Source organism: Drosophila guanche, unplaced genomic scaffold (genome assembly GCF_900245975.1).
Source record: "Drosophila guanche unplaced genomic scaffold, DGUA_6, whole genome shotgun sequence".
Lineage (NCBI taxonomy): Eukaryota > Metazoa > Arthropoda > Insecta > Diptera > Drosophilidae > Drosophila > Drosophila guanche.
The window spans coordinates 6,913,156-6,936,753 of record NW_022995743.1 but is presented as its reverse complement, the minus strand read 5'-3'; the positions used below and the strand labels follow the sequence as shown (position 1 = coordinate 6,936,753).

Sequence of the window (23,598 nt, the reverse complement as noted above, 5' to 3'; positions counted from 1 at the left end):
ACCCTTTTGTTGTTGATGGGACAACCCGCTTGGCAAACCTAAGAAGCCTCAGCTGCAACGCGGGTGTCGCTTTGTTAAAATTGTAGTTATATTTCTTCCGAATTCCCTCATCTGTGTAAAATTCTTTGTAGAAGCGTTCCATCAACTGATAATCACTAAGAATCGTCGCATCTTTCTCTTTATTCTCTTCTTCTGTTTTCCTGAGCTGGCAAATCATGTCAGCGTAATTGATGTTCAATGAAAAGCATTGCAGGGTTACGGGGTATTCGAGTGTGGCGTTCTCTGAAGGGGGTTCTGCGGCTCGTTTGGTAAACGGTAGGCTCGATCGGTCGTTGGGATGTGGTTGGCTGATTTTTGAGCTATTGGTTGCTTTTGGTTCTTCCATAGGTGTCTCCCCGCTGTCGGCTATAATTGAGCTGGACGGTAGACTCAACAGATTTTCCCGTACCGCTCCGGGGCATGGTTTCAGTTTGAACTGGAACCGCTCACGTATTTCGGGCGATCTGTAGAACAGCCTGTAGTATTCCCTGGCACAGTTCTCTTTAGATAAAGTCTTAAACTCGTCTTCGTTCCTCATTTTTTCACTTATTTCCTCCAGATTCTTGATGTACTTTTTGAAGAACTGAAAGCTGACAGGTGCAACAACCGTTTCTTCGACCGATTCGGGTCTCTCCAGATCTGGCGACGGACTAATCAACTCTGGAAAATTTTGCGTTGGCTTTTCCACTGCCCTGAAAGTGAAAAAGAATGTATTGATCTGGACGAAAACAGCAGAAACTCAGAAAAAAATAAATGCTTACGGGTCTGCCTCATTCGGAGCGGCTCGTTCCACACTGTCGGCAATAAATGAGCTGGTCGGTAGACTCAGTAGTTTTTCGCGCACCGCTGCGGGACACGGCTTTAGATTGAACTGGAACCGTTCACGTATTTCGGGCGTGCTGTAGAACAGCCTGAAGTACTCCCTGGCACAGTTCTTGTTTGATAAATTCTTAAAACCGTCTTCGCTCCGCATTTGCTCGCTGATTTCCTCCAGATTCTTGATGTACTTTTTGAAGAACTGAAAGCTGACAGGTGCAACAACCGTTTCTTCGACCAATTCGGGGCTTTTGGGTCGCTCAAGATCTGGCGACGGTTTAATCAACTCTGGCAAATTTTGCCTCAGCTTGTCGGCTTGCTCGGGCGTCGGTATTGCAAGCAGGCGAGCGCTCATGGCCGACGTACACGGTTTCAGGGTGTACTTGCATCGCTCACGAATCTCCGGACTTAGATAAAACGCCAAGTAAAAGGCATGAGCGCATTCCTCAAAGCCCATGTACACATACTGGGGGTCGTTGAGCTTCAGTTTCCACACAATATCGTAGAGGTTCAATACATATTTCTGGAATTCTTCAAAGCTCACTATCGAAAAGTCGCTGTCAGGGGTACAACAAGTTGAAGCGTTCCTTGTTTCAGGATCCTGATGCATAGCGGGTTCTTCGACTGTGTTAGTCTCTTTGTTATGCTCTGCCAAACTCCTGGCTGCCGATTCAACAATTCGATGACCAGCTGCCAACAACTTCGGCATAAAAGTTGTAATTGACCCATGGAATATATTGGTGGTCTTTCGCTTTTCGGGAAACATGTAGAAGGATTTGTAGAATTCCATCAACTGATGTTGTTCTGTTGACGGGCTTGTTGACTCGTGTTCCATTAGCATTTTTATCTTCTCCATGTCCACGTACTTTTGAAAGGTGTGGAAGTGCACGGGAAAGACGAAGTCTCTGTCAATAGTCAAGATGGTTAGCAAATAATGTGGCATACATTGCAGTGGTACTCACTTCTCCACTTCGACACTTACACCATCAGCCGTTTCATGCTCAATCTCTCCCACTCTGTCAATAGTCAAGATGGTTAGCAAATAATGTGGCATACATTGGAGTGGTACTCACTTCTCCACTTCGACCATTACACCATCAGCCGTTTCATGCTCAAACTCTTGGGTCGATTCATCCGCCTCTGCTTCCGGCATAGAGAGCAATATATTCCTGATTTTCTGGGGACACGCGCGCAGCTTGAACTCATAGCGCTCGCGAACACTGGCGTCCTTGTAGAAGGCATGGTAATACCAGCTGGCACACTCGTCCAGCGTTTTTCTGGCTCCGTCTGCATCACCATTCGCAGCTCGGTCGCGCTGAACTTCGAATGCGATATCCGGCAAGTTCTCTATTAGCTGACTAAATTTCTGAAAGGTTACTGGCTGCTTTTCTACCCTGCAAGAACAAACATTTTTATAATATTACGAAAATTGGGAACGGGGACCTTCCGGAAGATGTTGATAGACTTACTGCTTGCATTTTGTCTTTGGCTTTTCCTTTGGACCCATTTGTTGGTTTTTTGTCGAAATATTTACATACGCAAAAGAAAATAAGTGCGACGCCGATACAAAAAAGAGCGGTTCCGTGTTAGGGATGAGCAGTTTGACGATATTTAACATACAACGTTGCCGAAGTGAAATTAGTTATAAGGTGTCGTATTCACTTTGAGATAAAAATATGTCTTCCAGCACAAGGTGCAGTTTACAGGACAACTATTTATTAATCAATTGTTATTGATATTTTTAATAAGTAACTTTACCTTGTTCCAGCACACCTTCGCTCATCCCATAAAAAACTTCAAAAAGAGATGGGAGTCAGCACTGCTGTTAAAATGGAGTATTACATATATTACCAATTTTAAATGTGTTAAAACACACAAATCAGAGATAAAATATTTTATTAGAAGCTACTTACATCCTATATAATCAGGATATTCTTATATATATTCTAGTCGGGCATACTAAAGGTAATCGGGTATTTTGTATGAAATAATATAAGTGTGTAAACCAAAATGCACTATAACTATCAATCGGCCTGTGATATGTTTTGCGCTGCACTTATCAAGGTGTCGTGAATGTCCTTCGCCGACTGAACGTGCACTCGCACTGTATTCAAATACGTGGGGTACGGAATGGGTCCAGCGTTTTCGGGCATAAAGTTTTCCATTCGCATTGGCGTAACCATGCCAGGCAGATAATGGTTGGAGGAGTTCTGCTGCTGCAGGCACTGCATCGCCGTCTTCAGATGTAGCTCGATTTGGTCACAGAAGGCATAGAAGTCTTCGAGATGCTTATCAAATCGTGGCACATGATGCCCATGGACTCCGGTGTCACGCTTCAGATTGTCCGCCAGGTTGTTTTGCTGCAGCGTGAATGCACTAGATCTGATTGTCAGGAACATCGACTCCCGCAGCGGTGCCAGGAGACTCTTGGCCCTCGATATGTTGTCCAGCTTCTCGGCCTGTTGTTGCTGCTGCAAGGGCTGTTGGGGCACTGGACCAGGTGGGACTGCCGGCATCATTGGCTGAGGCGACGACTGCATCACTTGCATCATCTGCGGTCCTGACATCGGCATCATGTTCATATTGGGGTTCATGTTTTGATTTTTTTTTTTGTGTGAATTCAAAGTGAAAGGTTTTAATTGTCTGCGAATTTTTCTAGTCAGAAACGATACATTTATTCGCTCACAAATGCGCTCCAGCTATCGATACCACATCCGATAGCTTTGCCAGCAACCGGGACTTCCGAACAGCTGTCCGGCTAAAACACATTTTTCTATAATAATTAGTTGGCGCTAGGCGCATTATTAAATCGTAAGGAGCTACTAAATAACTATGACTCGGTGAGTAAAGTGTCCTCTGCGTAAATAGCGCATGCCAGAAGTCCCTACAAAATTCTAACCTAAAAGTTTGCGCCGAATCGAGTCTGATTTTCTTGGGTTTTTTTAATTTTGTAGAAATAGCATCGACTTGGGCGACGTTACGCCGCACAACATAAAACAACTGAAGAAGCTCAACACAGTGGTGTTCCCGGTCTCCTACAATGACAAGTTCTATGTGGATGTTCTGGAGGCTGGCGAATTGGCAAAATTGGCCTACTACAACGACATTGTGGTCGGGGCCGTTTGCTGCCGCATCGATACAACCGAGAACCAGCGACGCCTTTATATCATGACACTTGGCTGCCTGTCGCCCTACCGCCGCCTGGGCATCGGCACCGTCATGTTCGAGCACATACTGAACTACGCGGAGAAGGACGGCAACTTTGACAGCATTTTTCTGTAAGGCAACCGGCCACACGAATCTTGCAGGAATATTGTATGGAATAACTTTTGAACGCATTTGCAGGCATGTGCAGGTCAACAATGATGGAGCCATTGAGTTCTACAAGAAATTTGGCTTCGAAATCGTCGACACCAAGGAGCAGTACTACAAACGAATCGAGCCCGCGGATGCCCATGTCCTGCAGAAGGCACTTCGCCGCAACCCTCCGAATGCCAACAGCATCAGCACCAGCACCAACAACGCCAGCAACCCAAATCCAAAAAGTAAAGTTCGCCAGTACACTTTTGTATGAATTTCAAGTAAATAAAAACCGCTCTGGCAATGGCAAATGGCTGTTGAATTGTGCTGTCATTTCTACATAAGAATGTCTATTAAATGGTTAATCAATCGTAATTAACACACGTGACAAACGATGCATTCAATTTGTCCGATCCTATCTCTGTGCTCTTAATTACCACTGTGCGCGAGGATAAGAAGCCCTGCGCGCCAACGGCCAGGCTCAGTCATTGGCGGCCAAATGAAGAACCGCAAAACGTCGAGCGATGGATTCATCTACTGCTACGGCAACCTATACAGCCTTCTCTTCTACTGGGGACTGGTGACCTTCCGGGTGCACACCCAGAGTGACGGCGGAGCAGCTTCCTCGCCCATGAGCGTGTTATATGCGGTCTGCGTCCGAGTATTCGCAGTCTTCGGCTACCTGGGCAGCGTGCTCTTTAAGCTGAAGGATGAGCAAATGGCCACCGCCATGCTGGGCCATCTCACACCCGTGGTCAAGATGATCATCATGTGGGAGTGCCTTAGCTGCACGATTACCTATGTGGAATACTGCATCTCGCTGGATGCCAAGCGGCGCCGCCACGTCAAGCTGCTGACCAACATGCAGGGCTTCGACCTGGACATTTCCGTGGAGTTTCCCTCGGTGCGCTGGCACTACCAGCGACAACGCTTTAAGTACTGGTACGGGACTGTGATTGTGACCATCTGCTTCTTCTCCTTCTCACTCTCGCTGATCTTCGACATCGCTCGTTGCACCTGCGGCATAGCGTCCACCCTGCTAATGGCCGGCAGCTACACCCTGCTGACTAGCTCCCTTGGCCTGGTGGGATTTGTTCACATTGGCATTATGGATTTCGTGCGGCTGCGCCTGCGCCTCATCCAGAAGTTGCTCCAACACGAGTACGCGGATAGCAATCCTCTTGGTCCACAAGAGACTGTGCATCGTAAGATTGCCAAGCTGTTTGAGTTCTCCAAGCGCTGCTCCCACTTGCTGTCCGAGTTGAATGGCGTGTTTGGGTTCGCGGCCGCCGCCGGGTTCTTCTACGAGTTTACTCTGATGACCTGCTTCGTGTACGTGGTCTGCCAGAAGGTTCTGGCATCCGAGGCCTGGGACATGGAGTACACATTCATGCTGCTCCACGTCACGCTGCACACCTACAAGCTAGTCATCACCAGCACGTATGGCTACCTGTTGCAACGGGAGGTGAGTGTTGCTTAGCTGAGATTAACCGAGACTAGATCATCCTTGCTCCTTCTCCTCAGAAGCGCAACTGCCTCCACCTGCTCGGCCTCTACGCACAGTACTTCCCGCAACAGCTTTTGGTACGCAGGCAGGTGGAAGACTTCCAGCATTGGCGCATGCACAACAGGCAGGCGGCCCTCATCGGGAGAAGCATGCCGCTCAATGTGTCCACCATTTTCATGGTGTACAACGGCATGGCCAACTATGTAATTATCCTGGTCCAACTGCTCTTCCAGCAGCAGCAGATCAAGGAACGGCAGAGGGCCATGGGAAGCGATGTAGAAATTGTGGGGCCAATGGGTCCCACTACTCATATGGATTAGCTCATCCCGTATACCTGTAATATTTAATCACGCATACAAGTAAACAAGTAAAGAAAGAACTCACTTTTGTGCTTGGCTGCTGGGCAAGGCATCAAAGATAGGGATAATCATGCATTAAAATAACCATCTTCAACATTCTGGTATTTCTTAATTATATTTTAAGGCTCTGGAATTATTATTACCATAAAATGTCTCAAAAGAAGATAGCGAGAGCTCATGGGTGCACTTCTCAAAACCTGTGGCACAGTGGGGCGACACACCGTGAATTGATGAGAGTGTAAGTTGGTGTATTTTTGTTTGTGTATTTGCGACCCGACTATCGAAGAGCCTTAGATCTTATTGGGCTAGTACCTTCTACTCTGAAGAGGATCTGCTTTTGAGATGAAAATGGATGCTTACTTTGGGCTGAAGATACCTTTCGGCATGCAAATACACAGATAGAAATGAAGATATGTTAAGCACAAAATGTAGTTAGATGGTACTTTGAATGGAAGAGGGGTCTGGAGGCAGGTGGTATGGTCAGGTCAGGTGCATACAAGTAAGGGCTTGCGGACATGCATGTGGTATGTATGTAGAGATGATTGCATCAAACTCCAGAGTGCCGCTGACCAGCCGTGGGATACATGCTTTGGGCCGCTGTGCACCGACCAACACTCACACTACTGCAAGCTGTACATATATGTTATGTACTTTAACCAGATTATATACAAAAGCACAAATACATATGCACAGAACATATGTACATGCATACATGTGTATAGGTAGGGACACACGCAAAGCGCTCGACTGTGCCGCACTCCGGACATCGTTTATCGATTGACAAAAGGCAACAACAACAACAAAAGCTCTTCCAGCGGCGGTAGGTAGGCCGCTCTCTGCACCGTCCACCCCCTCATCCACTTCCACCCACGCTCCATAAACACAAGCAAAACAGCAGCGGAGAGCCAGAAGTACATACACACACACAACTAATACATAAGCACATAACTACATAGGTATGTGTGTACGCCCATGCATAGCCATGCCTTCACCGCCGCCGAACGGGCAAAACGCCCAACATCCCACCTTCCCCCTCCCTGCGACACATCTTTCCACAAAATGTTGCTGCTGTTGCTGCTGCTACTTGTGGAATAGAGGGGGAGCTGGAAGAAGGCAATAATGATGATGATGGCGATGATGATGATGACTATGGAAGAGGCATGCCGGGAGCTGGCCCATAGGTGGGAGGGGGGCCGGCAGCCAGGACGAGGGAGGCGGCTGCCACTGACTGACTGTGTGAGTGTGTGTACAGTGAGAGAGAGAAACAGTGGGACAGGGGAGCTAGGTGGAGCGGACGTCGCAGTAGGAGCTGTCGCTGGCTGAAGGCAGGCACGGGCATAGAGAGAGAAAAGCGAAAAAATATAATAAAAGCAACAAAAACCCGCACAAGCGAAAGAGATACAAACAGACACACATACACACGGACAGAGAAACACACGCAGCTGGCACATACACACACACACACACACACTCTTACAGGCGCCATCTACGTGTTAGTTTGGGGCTCAGCTCAGTCCGCCTCGCACAAGAAGGCAAGAGGGCGCGGACGAGAAGGCGTGCAGTGGCTGGCTGTCGAGAGGGGGGTGAACTGGTCGTAGGTTCGGTCGCCAGCAGTCAGCACTGGGGCTGAGTGGGGCCGACGCCAACGACGACGACGACGACTACAGCGCTGGCAACAAAAACAACTTGGAAAAGGAAAAAGAGTCGCAACAAAAGCAACAACACGAACTGTTGTCAGAGGAGATGAGGGAGACGTGTGGTGAGAAGAGGAGAGAGCGGCGGTAACAGAAATTCTACGGGACTTGCTTGGATCGATGGAATGGAGCAACTTTTCTGGGCTCCCTCGCCTGCTCTCTGCCCCTCTTGGATGCTGGGTTAAAGCGGTACAGCACATACATAAGTATGTACGACTAACGAATAACACAGCTTTCACAGTAAAAGCTTTGACGCAGCGACGTCCGATAAGGACAAAACAGCTAGCGAAGAGGACAGTGATCTATGCTTAAGCAGGCCATACGCCGGGATTGGCACTTGCGATATTTATTCCTTTTCCGTATGCCACCAAATCAATGACCTTGAACTTCAGAGATGCGCCTGTGAGCTATGTGTGTGCGTGCAGGCAACTACACATTCTGGGGGCACGACACGTGATGAAGGTGCAACAGTTTCTGCATCGGCAATCAAATAAAGCTGCCTCGAAAGCTAAGGCTGCAATGCCAGGGAGAAGAATGGCAGAGAGGCAGGGTAGGGTGNCAACAAAAACCCGCACAAGCGAAAGAGATACAAACATACACACATACACACGGACAGAGAAACACACGCAGCTGGCACATACACACACACACACACACACTCTTACAGGCGCCATCTACGTGTTAGTTTGGGGCTCAGCTCAGTCCGCCTCGCACAAGAAGGCAAGAGGGCGCGGACGAGAAGGCGTGCAGTGGCTGGCTGTCGAGAGGGGGGTGAACTGGTCGTAGGTTCGGTCGCCAGCAGTCAGCACTGGGGCTGAGTGGGGCCGACGCCAACGACGACGACGACTACAGCGCTGGCAACAAAAACAACTTGGAAAAGGAAAAAGAGTCGCAACAAAAGCAACAACACGAACTGTTGTCAGAGGAGATGAGGGAGACGTGTGGTGAGAAGAGGAGAGAGCGGCGGTAACAGAAATTCTACGGGACTTGCTTGGATCGATGGAATGGAGCAACTTTTCTGGGCTCCCTCGCCTGCTCTCTGCCCCTCTTGGATGCTGGGTTAAAGCGGTACAGCACATACATAAGTATGTACGACTAACGAATAACACAGCTTTCACAGTAAAAGCTTTGACGCAGCGACGTCCGATAAGGACAAAACAGCTAGCGAAGAGGACAGTGATCTATGCTTAAGCAGGCCATACGCCGGGATTGGCACTTGCGATATTTATTCCTTTTCCGTATGCCACCAAATCAATGACCTTGAACTTCAGAGATGCGCCTGTGAGCTATGTGTGTGCGTGCAGGCAACTACACATTCTGGGGGCACGACACGTGATGAAGGTGCAACAGTTTCTGCATCGGCAATCAAATAAAGCTGCCTCGAAAGCTAAGGCTGCAATGCCAGGGAGAAGAATGGCAGAGAGGCAGGGTAGGGTGTGGGTGTCCACATCCACTGCTTCGCACTATTGCGATTTTGTCGCGCTCACGCACACATGCATACATACATATGCATGTACAGCAACAACAAAATGAAACGGCAGCAGCCCCAACTAACAATAACAACAACAGAAATCTCATGTTTTGTGCCGTGTGGGGGAGGGAGGCGGCGAATGTGGGCGGTTAACGTCTCTGCTGCTGTGGCTGTGGCTGCGGCTGTTGGAGCGGTGCGACGCTGCGCGTTTTATTGCGAGCGCCAAACTGCGCTGCTGCCGTCTATCTGTTGTATGTGCCTTGTGCCTCCTCCTCTGCCTCTGCCACTGCCACTGCCAGCTATGATGATGATGAAGTTGCCTTCTTGTTCTTCTTTACACGTCCTCCAACGACGGTCGGCCGCGTCGCTGTTGGGGCCCGCTTTTGTTGTTGCTGCTGGTGCTGGTGGTGGTGGTGCTGCTGCTGCTGCTGCTATGCGTCTGTGTGTATAAGTGAGTGCGCAAGAAGAGTGCGGCCCGTGCCGGAGGGTGGGTGGAGAGGAGAGGCATGGGGCATGGTCTCCCTGCTGCCTGGCTTGGCGCCGCTGCTGCTGCTGCCGTTGCCGTTTCTGCTGCTGCTGCTGCTGCTGCTGGTGTTGGGTTTGTGCATGCAGCTCATCGTCTCATTCAAGTGTCCAACTTTTGTCGAAGCGGTCATACAAAACGGCAGTCGGACGGTTTCTCGCTCGCAGTTTACTCTCTCTAGCTCTCTCCGTTGGCGTTCCGTTCGGCTCTCTGCCTACGCCTGTGCTGGTGGAGCGGCCGGGGAGATACACAGAACGCGGCTGGGCGGTCAATAGAGCGCCTACACGCCTATAAAAAGACTTCGTCCGTCCCGAGCACTGTGGAACAGAGGTTTTGGGTTTTCGAATAACCGTTAGCAACCGTACAACGCCAGTGTACCGTTGACAGCAGGATGAAGGACACGAAAGCGGCGCGCGCAATTAGCGAGTCCTCAACCACATCCGATAACACCTCGGACTTCATCGATATCGTGAAGCGGTACGACGTGGTCTACAACAACCACAATCCGGACTACAAGAACGTGGAAGTCAAGCTGAAGGTGTGGACGCAAATCGCGGACGAGATTGGGCTGTCAGTGGGTAGGTACCAAACAAGTACCTACATTTGTAGGTCTTGTCTAGAAATAGCAGCCCTGCGGAACGCGCTTAGTTAGAGTATCAAAACATACATATGTACATATGTATGTATGGTACGTACATATGGAAGTATGTATTAAAAGGAAGTCTTGTGCCTTGAATACTCGGGCGGCGGTTGAAATTGAATTACGTAGAACACACATACATGTATGCATGCAAACATTCATATGTGTGTACCTGTCAGCCGCCAGCGGACAAACTCTGTCGCCGACTCTGCTGCGTCGCTGCGAATCGCGAACCGCCCGGCCTGATATTTTTCGTACGCTTGTGTTCCTACACCTACAAACATATGTATATGTACATATGTATGTACATACGAGGCGATGGTGGGAGTGGGTAGTGGGGAGCACGGCGCAGGGACGTGAAGAGGACGGGGGAGGGTAGCGCGACTGCGGTCGGCAAATTGCAGCGAGAAGCAGAAAAAAGAAGCAAAACACTGCCACTGGCACGCAGCAAAAACAAACAAGCACAGAAGAGCGAAACTGATACAAACTGCGCGCTCTGATGCTGAGACGGAGCGGCCAAGTGACCGGACAGAGAGAGAGAATGATAGAGAGAAGAGAGCCAGCGCTTGTCAAAACAAAAATATTGCGCGGCGTTGCCAAATGCGAGCCAAAATAACAAACGGGCAACCACCTGTGCCAAACATTCGTTAAAATTGAAAAGGTGATTCCGCACGAGACCAACTGATAAGGCAAAGCGAAGCCGTGGTTTGGGAAGCACTAGCTTGCCCCGAACAAATCTGATAAACAACTTGACTACACGTGCAAGTGAGTGTTTCATAAAACAGTAAATAGCAGCATGGCACAAACATGCATACATGCATATGTGTAGATACAGTAGTTGCTTTTACTTTACCGTACACTTTGTGGCTTCTGGAATGGCCGGACAAAAGACAAGCTCTCGCGTAAGTCGTTCCCCAACAATTTGGAGTCGCAATAGATAGGACCTACTTCAATCGCGCTGCTAAACAAACGCGTGCAACTGAGTTTTAAAGCAAATTCCTAAGAATTGCTTGTATTTTCTAAATGTACTTACGATCATATTAAATTTATAGATTATTTGTATACACACTATAACTTCTCCTAACTTTGTTGGTTTCTTGGTGCAAAGTTACTTTTGGGAGGCCTGTCGCGCCGTTTCCGCGAGTTTGCTACTGTCGTGACCCAATTTAGCTATCGATATCGGATGTGTTGGTGATTGTTGTTCCCTGAAAGCGCAAAAATAATCGAATGTTCCGAATAAACGCAAGTGCTTTCCAGAATAACGAACACACTATCATCTCAAACTTTAAACAACCGTATAATAATGTACAATTTATTTTTGCAGAAGCCTCAAAGCGAAAATGGAAGAACTTACGGGACAGTTACACAAAATATCTACGCTCCTTTCGAGTGGGCACCAAAACCTCCAAGAAGTACCAGTATTGGGCCCATGCCGACCACATGGAGTTCCTGAAGCCCTTCCAGGGACCTGGCAGGTGAGTGGACAATTGATATTACCAATGGATATGACTTATTGAGGGAATCGAATCTCCTATTGATTGCAGAAACTCAGCCAACGGAAATGGAAAGTCAAACGATGAGGACGACACCGAATGCGACTTCGGCTATCAAGTGCTGGCCAAGGCAACCAGCAACGGAGGCGAGGACGAGCTGAAGATTACCATAGCCACAGCATCGGCCAGCGGCTCGGCCCTGAGCACGAACACGGTGAACACCTACACGACGGCCATGACAAGCACAGGAGCTCCCACATTAACGCCCAGCCTAGGCGTTGCCACTCCACCGAATCTGATCTCCCCTAGCAGCAACATCGGAATAGGTCCCCATAACCATAACAGCAACAGCAACGGCAGTCTCAACTGTGCCGCAGTGGCTCCCCTCAGTGCCCTGACGCCGCCTGCCACCACGAATTCAAATAGCGCCGTGGTCCTGCCTCTGCCCGCCACCGTCAGTAAAGCCAACGCCAACGCTAACGCCAATGCCCTCGTCTCTCTCGCCACTCACCTGCCTCTCGGCATGGGCGTGGGTGTGGGTGGACTGGCCCAGCAAATGTTCCCACTTGCCACGCTAAAGGCGGCTGCGGCCGCCGCCGGACTACCACTGCCGCCCTCTGTCACGCCTCCCAGCTGCAGCAACGCCAGCAACAGCAACAGCAACGTGGGCTGCCTGATCATCGAGCCGCATCTGTTCGCGGCTGCCGACAACTTCAAGAAGGAGCTGAACGCGGCTGCTGCGGCCGGAACACCGCTCGGACTCTTCCAGAACTTGGCCAATCAGGTCCAGAACGCCAACAACCTAAGCCTGAGCCGGCTGAATGGCAATGGACTCCCTCCTGGACTGGGCAATCCCACGCCGCCACCTCCACCCCCGCCCGTTACAAACGCCACGAAGGTGCGACGCGTCCAGCCCTCTCCCCAGACGGCGGCCATCAATTTAAGTTGCTCGGCTCCGCCCAGCCAGCAGCCGGCACAAGCCAAGATGCGCAAGATCAGCGATCCGCGCTTCCCCAGCGACTGGGATGTGTCCGCCGTGTTGCAGGCCAACCGCGAGCTAGACGCCAACACTCTCTTCTTCCTGAGTCTGGCGCGACAGGTGCGTGCCATGCCCATGAAGTTCCAGTCGTTGGCCAAGATGCGTTGCATGCGCATCGTGAGCGACATCGAGCTGGAGCTGGAGAACTATGACTGCAACGGGGGAGCACCGCCCGACGAAACGGTTGCAGCCAACATGAAGTACTGCAGCATGGACACTCCTCCGCCTCCGCCACAGGACGGATCCATGATGAATTCCACGGAGCACTTTGTGTACGTCATGTCGCCCTCGCGAGTGGAGAGCATGATCGATATATCCTCCGATGAGGAGACCACCATGAACGGTGGCGCCTCCGCCGTGGGACCGGGATAGGCTAATTTGCATGGCGCATTGCGTGTATTTATGTACAATTTATCTTTAATTATACTTCATACTATGATATCACTTAGATACATTTGGACTTTTTATATCTAGCATTCTCAACCCAAAATGGGCTGCTCAATGGTAAAATTGTTAATAATGTCTAGGACGTCTATGAGGGACCTTTATAGGCGCTCTTGGTGGACACGGTGAAATCCAGCAGGGACTCGGCCGCCGCCTGATAGTGGGCCTTGCATTTGATAGCATTGCTATCTTTTCGATGTCCTTATCATCCATCCATGTAAACTGCAATCGGCATGTTTGGTCGTTAGTATTTTTTGCAGAACTGCGTTATGATGGGGACTCACCTAGACTTGCGTGGGAACCGTTGACTACCAGTTGACGGGACATTTGGTGTTTGTGGAGGTTTGTTTACAACCGTTAATGGTGGTCTCCTCATCGGAGGATATATCGATCATGCTCTCCACTCGCGAGGGCGACATGACGTACACAAAGTGCTCCGTGGAATTCATCATGGATCCGTCCTGTGGCGGAGGCGGAGGAGTGTCCATGCTGCAGTACTTCATGTTGGCTGCAACCGTTTCGTCGGGCGGTGCTCCCCCGTTGCAGTCATAGTTCTCCAGCTCCAGCTCGATGTCGCTCACGATGCGCATGCAACGCATCTTGGCCAACGACTGGAACTTCATGGGCATGGCACGCACCTGTCGCGCCAGACTCAGGAAGAAGAGAGTGTTGGCGTCTAGCTCGCGGTTGGCCTGCAACACGGCGGACACATCCCAGTCGCTGGGGAAGCGCGGATCGCTGATCTTGCGCATCTTGGCTTGTGCCGGCTGCTGGCTGGGCGGAGCCGAGCAACTTAAATTGATGGCCGCCGTCTGGGGAGAGGGCTGGACGCGTCGCACCTTCGTGGCGTTTGTAACGGGCGGGGGTGGAGGTGGCGGCGTGGGATTGCCCAGTCCAGGAGGGAGTCCATTGCCATTCAGCCGGCTCAGGCTTAGGTTGTTGGCGTTCTGGACCTGATTGGCCAAGTTCTGGAAGAGTCCGAGCGGTGTTCCGGCCGCAGCAGCCGCGTTCAGCTCCTTCTTGAAGTTGTCGGCAGCCGCGAACAGATGCGGCTCGATGATCAGGCAGCCCACGTTGCTGTTGCTGTTGCTGGCGTTGCTGCAGCTGGGAGGCGTGACAGAGGGCGGCAGTGGTAGTCCGGCGGCGGCCGCAGCCGCCTTTAGCGTGGCAAGTGGGAACATTTGCTGGGCCAGTCCACCCACACCCACGCCCATGCCGAGAGGCAGGTGAGTGGCGAGAGAGACGAGGGCATTGGCGTTAGCGTTGGCGTTGGCTTTACTGACGGTGGCGGGCAGAGGCAGGACCACGGCGCTATTTGAATTCGTGGTGGCAGGCGGCGTCAGGGCACTGAGGGGAGCCACTGCGGCACAGTTGAGACTGCCGTTGCTGTTGCTGTTATGGTTATGGGGACCTATTCCGATGTTGCTGCTAGGGGAGATCAGATTCGGTGGAGTGGCAACGCCTAGGCTGGGCGTTAATGTGGGAGCTCCTGTGCTTGTCATGGCCGTCGTGTAGGTGTTCACCGTGTTCGTGCTCAGGGCCGAGCCGCTGGCCGATGCTGTGGCTATGGTAATCTTCAGCTCGTCCTCGCCTCCGTTGCTGGTTGCCTTGGCCAGCACTTGATAGCCGAAGTCGCATTCGGTGTCGTCCTCATCGTTTGACTTTCCATTTCCGTTGGCTGAGTTTCTGCAATCAATAGGAGATTCGATTCCCTCAATAAGTCATATCCATTGGTAATATCAATTGTCCACTCACCTGCCAGGTCCCTGGAAGGGCTTCAGGAACTCCATGTGGTCGGCATGGGCCCAATACTGGTACTTCTTGGAGGTTTTGGTGCCCACTCGAAAGGAGCGTAGATATTTTGTGTAACTGTCCCGTAAGTTCTTCCATTTTCGCTTTGAGGCTTCTGCAAAAATAAATTGTACATTATTATACGGTTGTTTAAAGTTTGAGATGATAGTGTGTTCGTTATTCTGGAAAGCACTTGCGTTTATTCGGAACATTCGATTATTTTTGCGCTTTCAGGGAACAACAATCACCAACACATCCGATATCGATAGCTAAATTGGGTCACGACAGTAGCAAACTCGCGGAAACGGCGCGACAGGCCTCCCAAAAGTAACTTTGCACCAAGAAACCAACAAAGTTAGGAGAAGTTATAGTGTGTATACAAATAATCTATAAATTTAATATGATCGTAAGTACATTTAGAAAATACAAGCAATTCTTAGGAATTTGCTTTAAAACTCAGTTGCACGCGTTTGTTTAGCAGCGCGATTGAAGTAGGTCCTATCTATTGCGACTCCAAATTGTTGGGGAACGACTTACGCGAGAGCTTGTCTTTTGTCCGGCCATTCCAGAAGCCACAAAGTGTACGGTAAAGTAAAAGCAACTACTGTATCTACACATATGCATGTATGCATGTTTGTGCAATGTATGTACATGGCACGCACACATGCTGCTATTTACTGTTTTATGAAACACTCACTTGCACGTGTAGTCAAGTTCTTTATCAGATTTGTTCGGGGCAAGCTAGTGTTTCCCAAACCACGGCTTCGCTTTGCCTTATCAGTTGGTCTCGTGCGGAATCACCTTTTCAATTTTAACGAATGTTTGGCACAGGTGGTTGCCCGTTTGTTATTTTGGCTCGCATTTGGCAACGCCGCGCAATATTTTTGTTTTGACAAGCGCTGGCTCTCTTCTCTCTATCATTCTCTCTCTCTGTCCGGTCACTTGGCCGCTCCGTCTCAGCATCAGAGCGCGCAGTTTGTATCAGTTTCGCTCTTCTGTGCTTGTTTGTTTTTGCTGCGTGCCAGTGGCAGTGTTTTGCTTCTTTTTTCTGCTTCTCGCTGCAATTTGCCGACCGCAGTCGCGCTACCCTCCCCCGTCCTCTTCACGTCCCTGCGCCGTGCTCCCCACTACCCACTCCCATCATCGCCTCGTATGTACATACATATGTACATATACATATGTTTGTAGGTGTAGGAACACAAGCGTACGAAAAATATCAGGCCGGGCGGTTCGCGATTCGCAGCGACGCAGCAGAGTCGGCGACAGAGTTTGTCCGCTGGCGGCTGACAGGTACACACATATGAATGTTTGCATGCATGCATGTATGTGTGTTCTACGTAATTCAATTTCAACCGCCGCCCGAGTATTCAAGGCACAAGACTTCCTTTTAATACATACTTCCATATGTACGTACCATACATACATATGTACATATGTATGTTTTGATACTCTAACTAAGCGCGTTCCGCAGGGCTGCTATTTCTAGACAAGACCTCCAAATGTAGGTACTTGTTTGGTACCTACCCACTGACAGCCCAATCTCGTCCGCGATTTGCGTCCACACCTTCAGCTTGACTTCCACGTTCTTGTAGTCCGGATTGTGGTTGTTGTAGACCACGTCGTACCGCTTCACGATATCGATGAAGTCCGAGGTGTTATCGGATGTGGTTGAGGACTCGCTAATTGCGCGCGCCGCTTTCGTGTCCTTCATCCTGCTGTCAACGGTACACTGGCGTTGTACGGTTGCTAACGGTTATTCGAAAACCCAAAACCTCTGTTCCACAGTGCTCGGGACGGACGAAGTCTTTTTATAGGCGTGTAGGCGCTCTATTGACCGCCCAGCCGCGTTCTGTGTATCTCCCCGGCCGCTCCACCAGCACAGGCGTAGGCAGAGAGCCGAACGGAACGCCAACGGAGAGAGCTAGAGAGAGTAAACTGCGAGCGAGAAACCGTCCGACTGCCGTTTTGTATGACCGCTTCGACAAAAGTTGGACACTTGAATGAGACGATGAGCTGCATGCACAAACCCAACACCAGCAGCAGCAGCAGCAGCAGCAGAAACGGCAACGGCAGCAGCAGCAGCGGCGCCAAGCCAGGCAGCAGGGAGACCATGCCCCATGCCTCTCCTCTCCACCCACCCTCCGGCACGGGCCGCACTCTTCTTGCGCACTCACTTATACACACAGACGCATAGCAGCAGCAGCAGCAGCACCACCACCACCAGCACCAGCAGCAACAACAAAAGCGGGCCCCAACAGCGACGCGGCCGACCGTCGTTGGAGGACGTGTAAAGAAGAACAAGAAGGCAACTTCATCATCATCATAGCTGGCAGTGGCAGTGGCAGAGGCAGAGGAGGAGGCACAAGGCACATACAACAGATAGACGGCAGCAGCGCAGTTTGGCGCTCGCAATAAAACGCGCAGCGTCGCACCGCTCCAACAGCCGCAGCCACAGCCACAGCAGCAGAGACGTTAACCGCCCACATTCGCCGCCTCCCTCCCCCACACGGCACAAAACATGAGATTTCTGTTGTTGTTATTGTTAGTTGGGGCTGCTGCCGTTTCATTTTGTTGTTGCTGTACATGCATATGTATGTATGCATGTGTGCGTGAGCGCGACAAAATCGCAATAGTGCGAAGCAGTGGATGTGGACACCCACACCCTACCCTGCCTCTCTGCCATTCTTCTCCCTGGCATTGCAGCCTTAGCTTTCGAGGCAGCTTTATTTGATTGCCGATGCAGAAACTGTTGCACCTTCATCACGTGTCGTGCCCCCAGAATGTGTAGTTGCCTGCACGCACACACATAGCTCACAGGCGCATCTCTGAAGTTCAAGGTCATTGATTTGGTGGCATACGGAAAAGGAATAAATATCGCAAGTGCCAATCCCGGCGTATGGCCTGCTTAAGCATAGATCACTGTCCTCTTCGCTAGCTGTTTTGTCCTTATCGGACGTCGCTGCGTCAAAGCTTTTACTGTGAAAGCTGTGTTATTCGTTAGTCGTACATACTTATGTATGTGCTGTACCGCTTTAACCCAGCATCCAAGAGGGGCAGAGAGCAGGCGAGGGAGCCCAGAAAAGTTGCTCCATTCCATCGATCCAAGCAAGTCCCGTAGAATTTCTGTTACCGCCGCTCTCTCCTCTTCTCACCACACGTCTCCCTCATCTCCTCTGACAACAGTTCGTGTTGTTGCTTTTGTTGCGACTCTTTTTCCTTTTCCAAGTTGTTTTTGTTGCCAGCGCTGTAGTCGTCGTCGTCGTCGTTGGCGTCGGCCCCACTCAGCCCCAGTGCTGACTGCTGGCGACCGAACCTACGACCAGTTCACCCCCCTCTCGACAGCCAGCCACTGCACGCCTTCTCGTCCGCGCCCTCTTGCCTTCTTGTGCGAGGCGGACTGAGCTGAGCCCCAAACTAACACGTAGATGGCGCCTGTAAGAGTGTGTGTGTGTGTGTGTGTATGTGCCAGCTGCGTGTGTTTCTCTGTCCGTGTGTATGTGTGTCTGNCATTCTTCTCCCTGGCATTGCAGCCTTAGCTTTCGAGGCAGCTTTATTTGATTGCCGATGCAGAAACTGTTGCACCTTCATCACGTGTCGTGCCCCCAGAATGTGTAGTTGCCTGCACGCACACACATAGCTCACAGGCGCATCTCTGAAGTTCAAGGTCATTGATTTGGTGGCATACGGAAAAGGAATAAATATCGCAAGTGCCAATCCCGGCGTATGGCCTGCTTAAGCATAGATCACTGTCCTCTTCGCTAGCTGTTTTGTCCTTATCGGACGTCGCTGCGTCAAAGCTTTTACTGTGAAAGCTGTGTTATTCGTTAGTCGTACATACTTATGTATGTGCTGTACCGCTTTAACCCAGCATCCAAGAGGGGCAGAGAGCAGGCGAGGGAGCCCAGAAAAGTTGCTCCATTCCATCGATCCAAGCAAGTCCCGTAGAATTTCTGTTACCGCCGCTCTCTCCTCTTCTCACCACACGTCTCCCTCATCTCCTCTGACAACAGTTCGTGTTGTTGTTTTTGTTGCGACTCTTTTTCCTTTTCCAAGTTGTTTTTGTTGCCAGCGCTGTAGTCGTCGTCGTCGTTGGCGTCGGCCCCACTCAGCCCCAGTGCTGACTGCTGGCGACCGAACCTACGACCAGTTCACCCCCCTCTCGACAGCCAGCCACTGCACGCCTTCTCGTCCGCGCCCTCTTGCCTTCTTGTGCGAGGCGGACTGAGCTGAGCCCCAAACTAACACGTAGATGGCGCCTGTAAGAGTGTGTGTGTGTGTGTGTGTATGTGCCAGCTGCGTGTGTTTCTCTGTCCGTGTGTATGTGTGTATGTTTGTATCTCTTTCGCTTGTGCGGGTTTTTGTTGCTTTTATTATATTTTTTCGCTTTTCTCTCTCTATGCCCGTGCCTGCCTTCAGCCTTCAGCCAGCGACAGCTCCTACTGCGACGTCCGCTCCACCTAGCTCCCCTGTCCCACTGTTTCTCTCTCTCACTGTACACACACTCACACAGTCAGTCAGTGGCAGCCGCCTCCCTCGTCCTGGCTGCCGGCCCCCCTCCCACCTATGGGCCAGCTCCCGGCATGCCTCTTCCATAGTCATCATCATCATCGCCATCATCATCATTATTGCCTTCTTCCAGCTCCCCCTACTCCACAAGTAGCAGCAGCAACATTTTGTGGAAAGATGTGTCGCAGGGAGGGGGAAGGTGGGATGTTGGGCGTTTTGCCCGTTCGGCGGCGGTGAAGGCATGGCTATGCATGGGCGTACACACATACCTATGTAGTTATGTGCTTATGTATTAGTTGTGTGTGTGTATGTACTTCTGGCTCTCCGCTGCTGTTTTGCTTGTGTTTATGGAGCGTGGGTGGAAGTGGATGAGGGGGTGGACGGTGCAGACAGCGGCCTACCTACCGCCGCTGGAAGAGCTTTTGTTGTTGTTGTTGCCTTTTGTCAATCGATAAACGATGTCCGGAGTGCGGCACAGTCGAGCGCTTTGCGTGTGTCCCTCCCTACCTATACACATGTATGCATGTACATATGTTCTGTGCATATGTATTTGTGCTTTTGTATATAATCTGGTTAAAGTACATAACATATATGTACAGCTTGCAGTAGTGTGAGTGTTGGTCGGTGCACAGCGGCCCAAAGCATGTATCCCACGGCTGGTCAGCGGCACTCTGGAGTTTGATGCAATCATCGCTACATACATACCACATGCATGTCCGCAAGCCCTTACTTGTATGCACCTGACCTGACCATACCACCGGCCTCCAGACCCCTCTTCCATTGAAAGTAGCATCCATTTTCATCTCAAAAGCAGATCCTCTTCAGAGTAGAAGGTACTAGCCCAAAAAGATCTTCGGCTCTTCGATAGTCGGGTCGCAAATACACAAATATTCCCTGGAGGCTGTCTTACCAAATAACACCGACTTACACTCTCATCAATTCACGGTGTGTTGGGCCCACTGTGCCAATTGCTTTGAGTAGTGCACCCATTCTCTCTCTTCTTTTCCACAGTCTTCTAACATACTTAAGAAATAGATGAATATTCGGATGCTTAATTTAATGCATGATTATCCTTATCTTTGATGCCCTAACAGCCAAGCACAAAAATTAGTTCTGTCTTTGAAAAGCAGCTACAGGAAATCGCCGATGAGTTGCGCAACCCATTCAATGGACAGACTGATGTCGACTTTAAAAATATTCTCGATTTTGTGTCGAAAATGTGGGAGGACGATGAAACCCTGAAGGACACTTGCCTAATCAAGCCAATAGTCTTTGGTGAGTAATGGGAGAAGTGCATGGAGACGGAGGCAGTAAGTTCTCATTCGGTGTTCATTCCGTAGGCTGTGGCGGGCACGGCATTCGGCTGCATAATGACAACAAGTACGATGTCATGATGGAAATGAAATTCCGCTATTATGACGCAATTACCGTGAAAAAGGACCAGGACCGTCCGGGGATCTATCACTTGAACTTCCAGGATCTGCCCTGCAACAAATACATGACAGACAAAATGCTGAGCGATGGATCCGATCTGAAACGCGAGGATGTCCATGCTTGGGCCCAGGCCATACTCGAAAATGCCCATGGCTCCACTGTCAGGGGCAGGCGTGAGATCTACTTGCTGCGCTACAAGAGACGCAACAACAGCCACACCATTCATGCCGTATCAAGCACCCGGGAGTTTTACATTGATTTCGCCCCAGCCGTAAAACTTGTGGTTGATGAATCTTCGGCACAAGCTCTACCGAAGGCCTGGCCTGGCCCAAAGAGATCCAAGGCCACCACGTTCATGCTGATCGCCGCTGACTTCGAGCTGTCGGTCCTGAATCAAGTTGGCAAAGCCACAAAAGATGCCCTCCTCCTGATGCAGGCTCTGTGCATTGTGAAGAACTTGCCGAAGATTCGGAACTATCACCACGTTACCTTGGCGCTTCTCCTCCACGACTGGAAAAAGATTGACCCACAATCGTCGTTGGCAACAGTTTTCCTTTCTGTGCGTATCCGTAGTCCCATTCATACATTGATTCATCACTGATAAGTCTCCTTGCAGTTGCTTCTCAACCTGTGGGATGGCATAAGAAAGGAAGACCTTTGCTACTTCTGCGACGCAGATCTAAGTCTGATAAGCAATTTCAGCAAGACCGAGCTGGCCGAATATGCGACTGTTCTGAAGAGTTCCATGGAGACTCTCACCTCTATTTCGCTTCGCAAAAAACTCGACGAGGGAAGTTGCCGCAGGTTTTTTTTCAAATAATCGAATCGATTTAGTTTCATTTAGTTAAGATACACCGTGTAGTCATTTTCTGTGCTGTGATAAACAGAAGAATTACCCAATGATCGGACGAGGAGACCACCATGGGTACTCGGATTTGGATCTATGTAATATGTTACCTTAAATAGACTCTTGTCTCGACTCAACGCTTTCGGTTTTTGATGTTTTTTATTTTCAACCCAACTTTGGATGATTAATGGTAAAAAATCTCTAGGATCCAGATCGGAGAGTCGCTAATTTGTTGCTACGTGAAATAGGTGAATGAATTTCATTCAATGGGTCGGCAATATACACCCTGGGCGAGACGCAATACTAGGCCTGCACTTTGCTCTTGGTGGTGAAAGCGAAGTAAGCAACTCCGCCCACCAGGAAGGCGGCCAGGATCTCGGCCTTTACCCAGGGACCCTTGTAGGCGCTCTTGGTGGGCACGGTGATGTCCAGCAGAGACTTGACCGTGGAGACCTTGTCGCCATCGCGCTGTGCCTTGCGCACGTTGGCATAGCCATCCTCATCGAAGAGACGCACCTGGACGTTGCCGCTGCTGCCTTGCTTGATGTCCTCCACCCAGCTCACCTGAAATCAGCTGATTATAATATTTCGCTCCACAGGTGCATCAATGAGGGCACTCACCTGGTACTTGCTGTCGCCAACCTTGGCCACGGGCACAACCTTGCCGCAGGGGAACTCGGCGAACAGGCTGGGCTGTGCAGAGTTGCTGCACTGCAGCGTCAACTCTGCAACGTGCGCTAGCTGCGTCAGAATGGTGGCATCTTGGGTGCTGAAGGATGACACGGTGGCCTTGCAGCTTCCATAGACACCGGATGCACCCATAAGGGCGATCAAGCAGACGGCAACCAGTTGACGGTACATTTTGCGTAGGCGTTGGTGTAGTTTTTAATTGAAAATGAGCTTAATTGCCGGAGCGTTGCAACAAAGCCGATGACACTTTCTTTTTAAGTTTTCTTCGTACGCCACGACAGCAGCGACGTCATTTGACAGCTGTGTGACAGCTAAAATATACCGTCAAACCCTCAAAAATATACCTTTTCATTTCAAAAATATACCATAAATATACCGTAGTCTTAAATCATATTCCACGACTTTGATGTTCCATTTGATTTTACTAGCTGGCAAAAACTTTTAACACTGAAACAATATTTTAATCCGTGTGAAGAATTAATTTGGCTTTTATATATACACCTTTTCAAATTTGTATTTGAATTTTTCATTTAAATCACCCCTTCTGAAAGCAATGGAGCTTTGACTTTAGTATGTAAATTTATGTAAATTATTAAAAGAGACACCATGTATGTATATTGATAAATATTTAAAAATAGCGCGCGCAACAAAAGAGGAAAATAATTATATTGCTTCCCTGAAAGCGAAAAGGAACGTATTTAAATATTAGAATAAGCTCGGAGTGGTTTGGCGGTCAGTTCAGTACTCCTTTCTTTTTCTTTGATGTTATTTATTTTCTTTGATTTCTGTATACTATTTTCTATATTCAATTATTAATACATTTTATTTATTAACTAGCTCCATCCAACGGAGTATATCATTTACCCTAAATGGTCACCCTGTTTGACAGCTCGAGTGTTGTCGATAGTTTACAAAGTCTGCCGATAGATAATGCTGCACACTACCAGCTGCTACGCAGCGTTGCTAACTTCGATATCAGGAAATAATTATCGATACCTGACTTGC

General features: G+C 49.8%; 8 protein-coding genes across 8 annotated transcripts in view; 4 read left to right on the top strand and 4 right to left on the bottom strand.

The window, feature by feature from the left end:
- The window catches only part of LOC117578504 (protein telomere ends associated-like), a 10,615-nt gene extending 7,965 nt beyond the window's left edge, over positions 1 to 2,650 (bottom strand). Inside the window, exons 1-6 of the mRNA XM_034264040.1 lie at positions 2,614 to 2,650; positions 2,325 to 2,558; positions 1,929 to 2,249; positions 1,818 to 1,871; positions 801 to 1,760; positions 3 to 731 (exon numbers count right to left, since the gene is read on the bottom strand). Of these exons, the coding sequence (XP_034119931.1) occupies positions 3 to 731; positions 801 to 1,760; positions 1,818 to 1,871; positions 1,929 to 2,249; positions 2,325 to 2,473 (2,213 nt within the window). The 5' untranslated portion in view covers positions 2,474 to 2,558; positions 2,614 to 2,650. The remainder of the gene's footprint in view (positions 1 to 2; positions 732 to 800; positions 1,761 to 1,817; positions 1,872 to 1,928; positions 2,250 to 2,324; positions 2,559 to 2,613) is intronic.
- A 110-nt stretch (positions 2,651 to 2,760) lies between these two features.
- LOC117578508 (mediator of RNA polymerase II transcription subunit 29) lies at positions 2,761 to 3,543 on the bottom strand. The gene has a single exon (XM_034264046.1). The coding sequence runs from the start codon at positions 3,447 to 3,449 to the stop codon at positions 2,880 to 2,882; it is 570 nt and encodes a 189-aa protein (XP_034119937.1). The 5' UTR covers positions 3,450 to 3,543; the 3' UTR covers positions 2,761 to 2,879.
- On the top strand, positions 3,538 to 4,470 carry LOC117578509 (probable N-acetyltransferase san). The gene is made up of 3 exons (XM_034264047.1): positions 3,538 to 3,695; positions 3,810 to 4,133; positions 4,201 to 4,470. The coding sequence occupies exons 1-3, from the start codon at positions 3,688 to 3,690 to the stop codon at positions 4,427 to 4,429; spliced, it is 561 nt and encodes a 186-aa protein (XP_034119938.1). The 5' UTR covers positions 3,538 to 3,687; the 3' UTR covers positions 4,430 to 4,470.
- Positions 4,471 to 4,578: 108 nt separating this feature from the next.
- Positions 4,579 to 6,009, top strand: LOC117578511 (putative gustatory receptor 47b). The gene is made up of 2 exons (XM_034264050.1): positions 4,579 to 5,620; positions 5,680 to 6,009. Exons 1-2 carry the CDS (start codon positions 4,655 to 4,657, stop codon positions 5,980 to 5,982), a joined length of 1,269 nt encoding a protein of 422 aa, XP_034119941.1. The 5' UTR covers positions 4,579 to 4,654; the 3' UTR covers positions 5,983 to 6,009.
- Positions 6,010 to 9,796: 3,787 nt separating this feature from the next.
- Positions 9,797 to 13,293, top strand: LOC117578506. Its single transcript, XM_034264044.1, has 3 exons — positions 9,797 to 10,287; positions 11,674 to 11,824; positions 11,894 to 13,293. Exons 1-3 carry the CDS (start codon positions 10,101 to 10,103, stop codon positions 13,251 to 13,253), a joined length of 1,698 nt encoding a protein of 565 aa, XP_034119935.1. The 5' UTR covers positions 9,797 to 10,100; the 3' UTR covers positions 13,254 to 13,293.
- Positions 13,288 to 17,133, bottom strand: LOC117578505. The gene is made up of 4 exons (XM_034264043.1): positions 16,641 to 17,133; positions 15,081 to 15,231; positions 13,610 to 15,011; positions 13,288 to 13,547 (listed from the first exon to the last, which is right to left on the bottom strand). Exons 1-3 carry the CDS (start codon positions 16,825 to 16,827, stop codon positions 13,634 to 13,636), a joined length of 1,716 nt encoding a protein of 571 aa, XP_034119934.1. The 5' UTR covers positions 16,828 to 17,133; the 3' UTR covers positions 13,288 to 13,547; positions 13,610 to 13,633.
- On the top strand, positions 15,418 to 22,040 carry LOC117578507. The gene is made up of 4 exons (XM_034264045.1): positions 15,418 to 15,522; positions 20,717 to 20,897; positions 20,963 to 21,615; positions 21,673 to 22,040. Exons 1-4 carry the CDS (start codon positions 15,517 to 15,519, stop codon positions 21,874 to 21,876), a joined length of 1,044 nt encoding a protein of 347 aa, XP_034119936.1. The 5' UTR covers positions 15,418 to 15,516; the 3' UTR covers positions 21,877 to 22,040.
- A 3-nt stretch (positions 22,041 to 22,043) lies between these two features.
- LOC117578510 (translocon-associated protein subunit delta) lies at positions 22,044 to 22,866 on the bottom strand. Its single transcript, XM_034264049.1, has 2 exons — positions 22,525 to 22,866; positions 22,044 to 22,467 (listed from the first exon to the last, which is right to left on the bottom strand). Exons 1-2 carry the CDS (start codon positions 22,762 to 22,764, stop codon positions 22,207 to 22,209), a joined length of 501 nt encoding a protein of 166 aa, XP_034119940.1. The 5' UTR covers positions 22,765 to 22,866; the 3' UTR covers positions 22,044 to 22,206.
- Between the last annotated feature and the right edge of the window lie 732 nt (positions 22,867 to 23,598).

What these genes read in the sequence shown, in the direction of transcription:
- LOC117578511 (XM_034264050.1), top strand. Translation starts at nt 4,655, where the DNA reads ATGAAGAACCGCAAAACGTCGAGCGATGGATTCATCTACTGCTACGGC. An exon ending in GCTACCTGTTGCAACGGGAG is followed by an intron (nt 5,621 to 5,679) that starts GTGAGTGTTGCT and finishes CCTTCTCCTCAG; the next exon opens with AAGCGCAACTGCCTCCACCT.
- LOC117578506 (XM_034264044.1), top strand. Translation starts at nt 10,101, where the DNA reads ATGAAGGACACGAAAGCGGCGCGCGCAATTAGCGAGTCCTCAACCACA. An exon ending in CGAGATTGGGCTGTCAGTGG is followed by an intron (nt 10,288 to 11,673) that starts GTAGGTACCAAA and finishes TTATTTTTGCAG; the next exon opens with AAGCCTCAAAGCGAAAATGG. An exon ending in CCCTTCCAGGGACCTGGCAG is followed by an intron (nt 11,825 to 11,893) that starts GTGAGTGGACAA and finishes TATTGATTGCAG; the next exon opens with AAACTCAGCCAACGGAAATG.
- LOC117578507 (XM_034264045.1), top strand. An exon ending in AATCAAGCCAATAGTCTTTG is followed by an intron (nt 20,898 to 20,962) that starts GTGAGTAATGGG and finishes TTCATTCCGTAG; the next exon opens with GCTGTGGCGGGCACGGCATT. An exon ending in TGGCAACAGTTTTCCTTTCT is followed by an intron (nt 21,616 to 21,672) that starts GTGCGTATCCGT and finishes GTCTCCTTGCAG; the next exon opens with TTGCTTCTCAACCTGTGGGA.
- LOC117578505 (XM_034264043.1), bottom strand. Translation starts at nt 16,827, where the DNA reads ATGAAGGACACGAAAGCGGCGCGCGCAATTAGCGAGTCCTCAACCACA. An exon ending in CGAGATTGGGCTGTCAGTGG is followed by an intron (nt 15,232 to 16,640) that starts GTAGGTACCAAA and finishes TTATTTTTGCAG; the next exon opens with AAGCCTCAAAGCGAAAATGG. An exon ending in CCCTTCCAGGGACCTGGCAG is followed by an intron (nt 15,012 to 15,080) that starts GTGAGTGGACAA and finishes TATTGATTGCAG; the next exon opens with AAACTCAGCCAACGGAAATG.
- LOC117578508 (XM_034264046.1), bottom strand. Translation starts at nt 3,449, where the DNA reads ATGAACCCCAATATGAACATGATGCCGATGTCAGGACCGCAGATGATG.
- LOC117578510 (XM_034264049.1), bottom strand. Translation starts at nt 22,764, where the DNA reads ATGTACCGTCAACTGGTTGCCGTCTGCTTGATCGCCCTTATGGGTGCA. An exon ending in TTGGCGACAGCAAGTACCAG is followed by an intron (nt 22,468 to 22,524) that starts GTGAGTGCCCTC and finishes AGCTGATTTCAG; the next exon opens with GTGAGCTGGGTGGAGGACAT.
- LOC117578509 (XM_034264047.1), top strand. An exon ending in AACTTTGACAGCATTTTTCT is followed by an intron (nt 4,134 to 4,200) that starts GTAAGGCAACCG and finishes ACGCATTTGCAG; the next exon opens with GCATGTGCAGGTCAACAATG.